Source organism: Chlamydomonas reinhardtii, chromosome 7, assembly GCF_000002595.2.
Source record: "Chlamydomonas reinhardtii strain CC-503 cw92 mt+ chromosome 7, whole genome shotgun sequence".
Taxonomy (NCBI): Eukaryota; Viridiplantae; Chlorophyta; class Chlorophyceae; order Chlamydomonadales; family Chlamydomonadaceae; genus Chlamydomonas; species Chlamydomonas reinhardtii.
Window position 1 is genome coordinate 4,725,382 of NC_057010.1, and position 9,201 is coordinate 4,734,582.

The following is a 9,201-nucleotide window of genomic DNA, read 5'->3' on the forward strand; positions in this document are numbered from 1 at the left end:
TTTGTGCCCGTCTATCCTGCACTGTCCCCCTGCTAACATCCTCTTTCACCGCTGCTAGCTGCCTACTGTATACACAACTCGTCATTAGCGAATAGAGGTTACATGTGGGATGACAGCCACGGGCAAGCCAGGGCTCCATAAACGCACGAGACACGTACGCACACTCGAGGAGGGAACCTCGAATGACCCCCATGCTCCTCGCCTCACTAAAGGAGGGGAGGAACCCCGAGCAAGGCTCACCGCAAACGCTAGCGCTGCTCACCTAAGCCGCGGGTCGGCGTCAGACTGACTGCCACTTTGCAAAGTGCAACTCCTACCCCAAAACACCAGCACCAACAGGGCAGGGCCCTCACACTGTTGGGTGCAGCCCGAAGCTGCATCCTGTAGACGGCCTAGGGCCGTGCAAGTTCGCTGAACCACGAGGATCAGCCGGTCCGACCCATCAGACAGCACAAGCCATAGCGCCCGTAACCTAGCACAGGCGGTGCAGGCACGCCCACCGCCCAACCAAGTCCACACAGCCTCGCAACACCCTAGCACAGCAGACAGCGCCAGCCAGCCTTCGCTTAGTCGGCCTGCGCCAGCCAGCCTTCGCTGGACTGCCTTCGCCAGACTGCATTCGCCAAGCAGGTCTCTCCACTGTGTAGATGCGCCCACAGCTCCAGCCGCCGCCGCCCGGAAGACGCCGGTCCTGGCTCCCGCCGCAGCGTGCCCCGGTTCACGCGCGGCGAGCCCGGCGCCACGTCAGGCCGCGGCAGCAGCCCACAGCAAGAGTCGCCAGCAGCTCCAATCGGCCCTCCGTTACCGAAAGAGCCGCTCAGCGACACGCCACTGCGAGCCCGGCAGCAGCGAGCGCCCCGCCAGAAGCATCGCGAAGCCATGAGGACGAGGTCGACCGGCGAGCAGGCGCGCCACCCACGCTAGGTCGCGAAGGCTCCACGGTGTGAGATCATGATGGTCGGCAAAGATTGCCAGAGCGGGGACCGCTCGGCAGGACGGCGACGATGATGTCGCCGACTGAGTGTCGCGCCGCAGCCAGAGCAGTACTGACGCACTACAGCTGACCTAAGCAACGCCAGGGACGCCATGGAGGCGCCACAGGGGATTGGCGCGGCCACGAAGGCCGGCCAGGAACTACTACCGACAAGGAGGGTCAGGGCGCCGAGGCGCCCTAACGCAACCAAGCGGAGTAGAACGAGGTTTTTTCTTCCGGGAGGGGAGGGCTCGTCATTAGCCCAGCTATATACATATGCCATGGAAAGTGTGACGCACCCGGTGCGTTTGCGCTACAGCGCGATTCAGCTCGAACCAACTAGCATGATCGATTATTCGCAGCTTCCTGTATACGTGATCTTCTTTCCAGGCCGCGAGAGCGAGTGCAGCGTATGAACGAAGCCGGTAACTGCGCTTTCTTGGCTTCCTCGAGAATGCGCGCAGCTATAACTTACAGTGCGATGTATTAGCGACACAGTCTGGCCTGCCAGAGCGCGCACTTGCAAGAATTTCAGAGCGCGCTCGTTCGATCGGCTGGGATGAAAGCTTACACGATATGTGCGAGGAGCTGTATTCGTTGATATAATCGGTGTGCAAAGTCATGCACAGTTGCGATGTGCTGTGAACTTTTAGCACGCTCGGCGACCCAGCTCGGCGAACCCCGAGGCGGGGGGAGGGAAACCCTCCCCCCTGCACCGCCCTCCCCTTCTGCGCGCTGCACGACACGCATGCGGGGGGAGGGAAACCCTCCCCCCGCTTGAGGGGGGGGCGCAGGGGGGGGGACCCCCCCGCTAATTTGCATATCGACCAGGAGAGCCCCCCCCCTGATATCGACTACAACAAACGTCGATGCAGGCCACGATCAGTCGGCACTGATAGCTGGGCGCAGGGGCTAAGTTCATAGCCAGCCCGAGCGTGTGACTCATGCGTGTGACTCAAGCAAACGCGTTTATGTGTTAGTGCACGAGGCAGGTAGTCGCGATTGCTGGCCTAAAGGGTTCTTGGCACCGTCAGGGCTGCCAGTCAACCGGACAAGTCAAATGCATAGGCGTGCTAGATACGGGTAGAGCCGTAGAGGACTGGGTCCCGCAATTGCTAACATGAGCGCTCTTGGCAAACTTGCGTGTGCCAGACGTTGCCTCTTGCCGCGTCTGCGCCCGTATACCGCCAAACTATGCATGCACGAGTCCTCAGCCCGCCCTCTCACATGCACGACTTCCAGTACTGCAGCCCCATGCGCCTTGGCGCTACCCGGATGAATGTCTCTCACCATTTCCTTGCCTGCTGGCCACGTTTCCGTCCTGCCACACACCGCAGCGCAATATTCACTACACTATCACCACACCAGGCAGTCCGCCGCGCCGGCACCCGACCGCTGCTTCACCGCCATCAATTTGGCTGCGCTGTGGCCGCCCGCCGCTGGCGGCGTGCCCGCGGACGTGCCCCCGGGCGGCCCCCCACCTGGGCCACCCGCGTGACCGCCCGACCCGGCACCATGGCGCCCCGACGGCGCCGCACCCAGCATTCCTAACGCCAAGGACCCGTGTCCCATCATGCCTGGAAGCCGCCCGCCGTCCTCATCACCGCCCTGCCCTGCTCCATGCGCCGGCGGCGCCCCCGAATAAAGCGATGGCGGCGCATGCTGTTGTTGTTGCTGATAGGACCCTGGGTGGCCGCCACCGCCACCGTAGCCGCCGCCGAGCACGGGGCCGCCTGCGGCTGCTGCCGCCACCGCGCCGTCGCCTGCCTGCATGGACAGCAGCTGCTGCTGTAGCGCGCGAGTCTGGGCGGCGCCGCTCCTCCCGCCCGCAACCGCGTCGTAGCCACCGCCGCCGCCCAGGATACTGTGCATGGGGCTGCGCTGCACGGGCGCGGGCCCTCCGTTTCCCGGCCCCATGCCGAATCGGTCCTTAGAAGGAGTCCGCATGGGCGGCGGCGGGCTGTTGAAGCCAGCGTACCCGGCGGCGCCCGGCCCTGCGCCCGGCCCCGCATCCACGCCGCCGCTTGCACTGCCGCCGCTGGGCCCGGCGGCCTCGTCGGTAGCCCACGGCGGCCGGTAGCTGTAGGCGCCGCGGCTGCCCGGCGGTTGCATGCCGCTGGGTGCGCCCGCGGGCGGCAGCTCCGGCGCACCCTGAGGAGGCCATGTGCCTGCCCCGCCGCCAAAGCCAGAAGCCCCGGTGCCGGCCGGCCCCGCCGCGCCGCCCTCCCAGGGCGCCCCCGCACCGCCGCGCTGCGGCGACGACGCCCCCGAGCCCTGCTGCTGCTGCTGCCGCGCGAACGCGTCCAGCGCGTCTACAATGCCGCCCTGCGCATCGCCGCCGGCAGGCGGGATGCTGAACGCCGGCCCACCCGCCGTCCCGGGTGCAGGGTACGGCGGCGCCGCCTGCGGCGGCCCCTGCCCGAAGTTGTTGGACGCCCAGCGCCGGCCGAAGCTTGGTGAGTTGCCGATGGGAGCGGGCGGCCCGCCGGGGTGCCCGCCACTGGGCGAGCCGAGGGCGCTGGGTGTCCAGTGGGGCGGGTAGCCGCCGGCGCCCGAGCCGGGCGGCATCATGCCCATGAGTGGCGTGGCACGCGGGCCGTGGCCACCATGGCCGCTGGGCGTGCTGATGGAGGCAACGGAGCCGCGGCTGGCGTTGCGGCCCTGCACAGGTGGCGGAATGCGCAAGATTGAGAAGGGAGCGCGTTAGAGAGCGCACGGCCTGCACTGCAGGGCGTGAGCCATCCTCAATCCTGCGTGGTGCGTATATTTTCAGCCCGGTCGTGCCGCTCTGCCAGGCCTGGAAACCAAGGCCCCGTGTGCCGCGCACCTGCAGCTGCCCCGACGCGCCGGGCGGCATGGACCCGGGGCCCCTGTGCGGCTGCCTGCTGCCGGGGGGGCAGAGCTCCCAGTAGCGGTCGAACACCACGTAGTTGTTGGACTGGGGCACGTACTGCTCCAGGCCTGTGTGTGGCGCGAGGGGAGGGGGAGCGGTGTGATGAGGGCAGGCGGGCAGGTGATGAGCGGCTGGGCTACTGTGGGTGGTGGTTGAGGTGCAGCTGTTCAGGTGTGCGTGCTGGTGTGCGGGCTGGCGAGGAGCGTAAGCAGGCCATGCCAACCTGAAGTGCGATGAAGCCAGCAGCCTAAGCAGCTGCTGCAAGGCTCGCAGCATACCCGAGGCGCGCCGCCTGGCTACGCCGCCACGCCCTCCGACCGCCACACGGCCGCCCACACGGCCGCTCACACGCCCCCTCCCTCCCAGCGCCGCCACACCACGCACCGTAGTGCTTCCTCAGGAAGGCTAGCAGCTTGGGCGAGGGCCGGTCATAGGCCAGAGTGGCGGGGTCGTGGCCCTCGGCCATCAGGAAGTGCTGCGAGCAGCGGGCGGCAAGGACACGCAGGGGCAGGACAGCGGTCACCGGCGAGCACGCGGCCGCCACAACCTTGCGCTGTAGCTGGCGCATACGCAGCTGCCGCGCCCTCCCCTCGCCACCACGGCGCCACCACTCACACGCGCTCTCTCACGCGCCCTATCATCAGCCCTCTCAGTGGCCACCAGGCCACCACGCACCTCGAACAGGGCCTTGCCAACGCCCTGGCGCTGGCAGGACTCGTGCACATAGAAGTCCAGCACACAAACCGGCTCTATCTCCCGCAGGTCCGCCGTGCCCTGCATTGACACGCGTGTTGTAAAGGTGTTTTGGTGTGATGACTTGGCACGTCATTGTTGTTGTGCTCTTTGCAAGGTGAACTCGACTAGCCAGGCCGCGTATATGTGGGTGATTGTTTCTCCGTCCTGTCTGGCCCCCACCCTACGCGCCGCCCATTCCGCGAACCACAACCTGAGCCCTCACCGTGCGCACAAAGAGGCGCTTGCTGCCGACTTTGAGGCCTCCCAACACAACCGTCTTGCGGGATTCGCGGTACATGTACAGGTAGAGCCGCTGGTCCGTGCTCCGTAGGCGGTATATGTCCGTGACCGGGGCGCCAAGGCCCTGCGTCGTGTCCACGTGCATTCGGTGTTGTTAAATTGGCACAGCTATTACCAAATAGCTTCAGCATGGGCTTTCGAGATCGAGTGACTGCGCCAGCTCCCCTCCAGCCCGCATGCAAGATGCCCCCACCTGTGCGACCGCGGACTTCTTGCCAAACACGTCGAGCAGCTTTGTAAGCAGCTCCTGGTCATCGGGTTTCAGCGTAGCTGCGTGAAGGACACCCAACAGGAACGCGTCTCGCAAGGCAGAGTTACGGGTAGCCCAACCAAGAGACCTCACCAATTCGTTTGCTGTCCCAAAAGGATATATGCTGCTCGCCTCCAAAGGCAAGCGACGCAAAGTCGAACTCCATCAGAGCTAAGGGTGGTCAACTCAGCAGCAAACCATAATTACTTCTCGATACTCTGGCAGACGATGGAGTTGTGCGAATGGATGTGAGTAGTTGAGTGTATATCCGTCATAACAAAAAACAGGGCGAGCCTTGACAGTGTTTGCACACTGGATCGCATCGACCGCGAAAATGTTACCGTCGACCGGAGGCAGCAGGACTCCAGAGCATACACACACACAACCAGTATGATTATATACATGCATCATCCATGAGGCTGGTAGTGCGCCTTTGCTCACCGCGCGTGCAAAGGACTCGCCAGTCGCCGAACTGTGGGGCTCGCAACTCGCGGCGAATGGCAGTGCGGCCTGCAGCAGGCACAGGTCGTGGATGGGCGGATGATTGGACCTCGGCGTTGCAGCGGGGCCACGCGCAGGGCGACTACAACGGGAAGCTAGGGGCTGTGGGTGTGCGATGCCCATGCGACGACCCGTTGCCGCCACCCATGCACTACTGCTCTGCCGCTGAGCAGAGCGAGTGGGAGTCAGTGCTGGGCCGCCACGAAGACGGTGGAGCCGGCGGCGGGGGCTTTGCCACTGGCGGTGGCGGCAGCGGCAGCGGCACAGGACCCGTCACAAGGGCGAATCCGTTGACAGTAACACCCGCCGCCCCCTCCGCTCCGGTGCCCAGCGCTGCTGCCGAGGGCATGGCCGCTGCCACCCTAGGCAGCAGCCCTGCCACCCAGCAGCTCAGCAGCGGTAACCCTATCCCCCACTACAGCACCAGCAACGCCGGCAGCAACGGCATCAGCAACAGCAACAGCCTATCGGCCAACGGCCACCAGGTGTCTGCGGGCCGGGCGCTGGCGGGAGCCTTCTTCAGCAGCGCGCCGCGCGACGCGCCGCGGCCACCGCTGCAGCTGCACCTGGCCCTGGAGCTGGGCTCGCACTGCACTCGGGCGGTGCTGCATGACGGGCTGACAGAGCTGGTGCGTGTGCTCCGTGGTACATGGGCCGCTGCTGGGCCGCCGGGCCGTCGTACTAGCACCGTACTACTGACTTGGATTGGGAGAATCTTGTTCACGTTGTACCGGCAGGGCCGTGCTTGCCACGCAGTCAACTTCTTCAGATTCTGCACTACTGTCTATCTTGAAAAGCTTGTTGGCTCATACCTCTGAATTTATAACACATCACCACCTTCTCGATCGCGTTGCGGCAGGCACGTGTCACGTACGACAGCATGCTGGGACAGCAGCAGGCTGGAGCTACAGCCGCCACCTCCTCGGACAGCAGTAGCAGCGCCCATGGTGGTGGAAGTGGCAGTGGTGCAGAGCTACAGCCGGCGTCTGTGGCGCGCACGCTGGAGTCGCTGCGCCGCGTGATGGCGGCGGCCTCGGCGGCGGCGGCGCAGCTGGCGGCGGGGGCGGCGGCCGGCAAGAGTGTCCGCACCTGCGCTGCCAACGCAGCCGCTGCGGCAAACAGCGCGGCTCAAGAGCAAACGCCGCTGGATGTTGGAGCTTCGGCCACTTTGGATCAGGGCCTTGGCGGCGCCGCTCCGTCCACGCCCGGCCAGCTGTTGGTGGGCGGGCCGGAGGTGGGTGGCGTGCGCCTGACGGGGCGTATGGTGGCCACGGCGGCGGTGCGGTCGGCGGCGCCCGCCAGCCGGGAGGCGCTGGCGACAGCGGCGGCGCAGGTGGTGGGCTGTTCGCTGGAGGTGCTATCAGGTGGGGCCCGCAAACGGGAAAGAACTTGGGCTGCATCCGGCCACAAGCAACGTTAAGCATGCGGTTGCAGGAGTAGAGGTGATGGGCTGTCCGTGATTTGCTGTCAGTCATGTTCATGTCTGGACAACCGCCCACGCGCGTGCGCGCCTGCGCCCCTGTGCTGTTGTGTGTAGGCGAGCAGGAGGCTGGGCTGGCGTGGCGCGGCGTGGTGGCGGCGCTGCCCGCCGCCGCCACCGCTGCAGCCGGCCCCGGCGGCGGCCCGCCGCAGCTGCTGGTGGTTGACATGGGCGGCCGCTCCACAGAGATTATACACGGTGCGGCGGGGCGGGAGGGGCGGATGGGCGGGCGGGGCGGGCGGATGGGGGCAGAGGGATCCTGGACCGGGGGGCGCCTGGCATGACTAGGTCACCGTAATCATCATCGCATCATGGTGGCAAGCAGCAAGGGGGCGGGGGCTTGGGGGAGAGTAGTCGCTCCCAGGCGAGTCTTGGTTTGAGGTGATGCGCGGGCCGGGGAGAGAGCGATATGGGGCTGGCGGTGTGCGCTGTGTGCTCCGCGCGTCCAGATGCCGTGTTCGCGTCCAAAGTGTATGCGAGGGCCCGGCCCCTGCGGCCAGGGTCCGCCCCCTTTGCCTCAAGCTCTGGGGCCGCTCTGCCCGCACCCTGTGCTGCTGGTCCTGTGCTCCACGCTGCTATAGCCGCTCGTCCGCCCGCGCAGGCAGTGCCGCGGCCACTGCGGCGCCAGCAGGCACCAGCATCCCACTGGGCTGTGTGGCGCTGCACGCGTCCGCGCTGGCGGTCTCCGCAGCCGGCAGGAGCGCTGGGGGCGGTGACACGCCGGCGGACGCCCGTGGCGCGCCAACACCGCACGGCCTGGAGGCGTGTGTGCAGCTTGCAGAGGAGGTGCGTGGGGCGAAACGTACCCTGCGCAAGTGATGCGCAGTTGGACTGCTGGGCTTGGCCGTAGGTCTTTGAGAAATCAGGCCACCAGGTGCTCAATGTCCCCAGCGCTTTTAACTATCAGGAACCGCCACTCTCTACCCCAGGTCGTGCGGCAGCACTGCGCGGGGCAGCCGTGGCTCACACCGCCGCCCTCTTCCCAGACGGTCATTGCGGCGGCCCCTGCTGCCAGCCCCACCTTCCCACGCCGCCTTGCCTTCCTCCCCGTGTTCACGGGTGGCACTGTGACCACCGTGGCCGCCCTGCACCTGCGCCTGCTCTGGTACGAACGCACCGCCGTACACGGGTGCCGGCTGACCGCCGCCGACGTACGGCAGGTTATGACGAAGCTGGCGGCACCCGGCGGCGCACCGGCTGCGATGGCGGCGTACGGCTGGCTGACGGCGGCGCGCGCCGAGACGCTGGCGGCAGGGTGTGGCGGGCTGCTAGGGGTGATGGCGGCGTGTGGCGTGGACGAGGTGGTGGTGTCGGAAGCGGACCTGCTGGATGGGTTGCTGGAGTCGGTGCTCGAGGCGCCGTGAGGATCGGGCGTGGGTGGCTGCGCGGCGCAGCACTATGGCGTCCTGATATGGTACGGTACTGCATGCATAACGACAGCGCAGGACTTTGCTATGGTGCGATGCACGGCGTGCGTGCCGTGGCGGGGTGTCCACAGCGTGTCACCTGAAAAGCGTTTGGCTGCTTCGGCAGGGCTAGCTTGTGCCCGGCCGTACGGTCGTGCCTTGACTGCGGGTGTGAGCATGAGCCGAAACCCTCGGGCTTTGTGTGTCGGGGCATCCATCCACCACTGGGGATTTGGCTAGATCGACAGCGCCTGGTTGACCATGTGAGAGGCGCTGAGGCTTGCACGCGGCCTCGTGCCTGGGCGAGGGTTGCTCCACAATGGCCGAGATGCGTCGTAAGCGCGGCCATAGCCAAGCTGTCATACCAATGGGGTCAGCTTAGTCATCATGGCATGCCTCGTCCCGGACAGTGCCTACCGTATCTTTGTAATAGCTATCCTGATCTGAAAGCGGAATCTGAACTCTCTCGTGAAGCTCTTTCAGTTTGAAAGGCTGGTTCTCACGCGCAACCGCAACTCCGCAAGGCACCAAGGCTCGCCTCCGCTCACCGGTGGCCCCAACCCCCGTTCCAGTCCCGCGCGAGGCCTGTCAGTGCCGCCCGCTTTGGCAGTTCGTTCAGCGCGTCCCTCCCTCCCTCCCTCCCTCCCTCCCTCCCTCCCTCCC

The 9,201-nt window shown here is 66.2% G+C and overlaps 3 protein-coding genes across 3 annotated transcripts; 1 reads left to right on the forward strand and 2 right to left on the reverse strand.

Moving 5' to 3' along the window:
- Positions 1–86: 86 nt before the first annotated feature.
- Positions 87–1,574, reverse strand: CHLRE_07g345100v5 (uncharacterized protein). The gene has a single exon (XM_043064442.1). The coding sequence runs from the start codon at positions 879–881 to the stop codon at positions 567–569; it is 315 nt and encodes a 104-aa protein (XP_042923010.1). The 5' UTR covers positions 882–1,574; the 3' UTR covers positions 87–566.
- Positions 1,575–1,818: 244 nt separating this feature from the next.
- Positions 1,819–5,404, reverse strand: CHLRE_07g345150v5 (uncharacterized protein). The gene is made up of 7 exons (XM_043064443.1): positions 5,245–5,404; positions 5,095–5,171; positions 4,825–4,965; positions 4,542–4,640; positions 4,251–4,341; positions 3,801–3,934; positions 1,819–3,634 (listed from the first exon to the last, which is right to left on the reverse strand). Exons 1-7 carry the CDS (start codon positions 5,315–5,317, stop codon positions 2,330–2,332), a joined length of 1,920 nt encoding a protein of 639 aa, XP_042923011.1. The 5' UTR covers positions 5,318–5,404; the 3' UTR covers positions 1,819–2,329.
- Positions 5,405–5,504: 100 nt separating this feature from the next.
- On the forward strand, positions 5,505–8,980 carry CHLRE_07g345200v5 (uncharacterized protein). Its single transcript, XM_043064444.1, has 5 exons — positions 5,505–6,281; positions 6,512–7,016; positions 7,190–7,330; positions 7,734–7,918; positions 8,062–8,980. Exons 1-5 carry the CDS (start codon positions 5,649–5,651, stop codon positions 8,494–8,496), a joined length of 1,899 nt encoding a protein of 632 aa, XP_042923012.1. The 5' UTR covers positions 5,505–5,648; the 3' UTR covers positions 8,497–8,980.
- Positions 8,981–9,201: the final 221 nt, after the last annotated feature.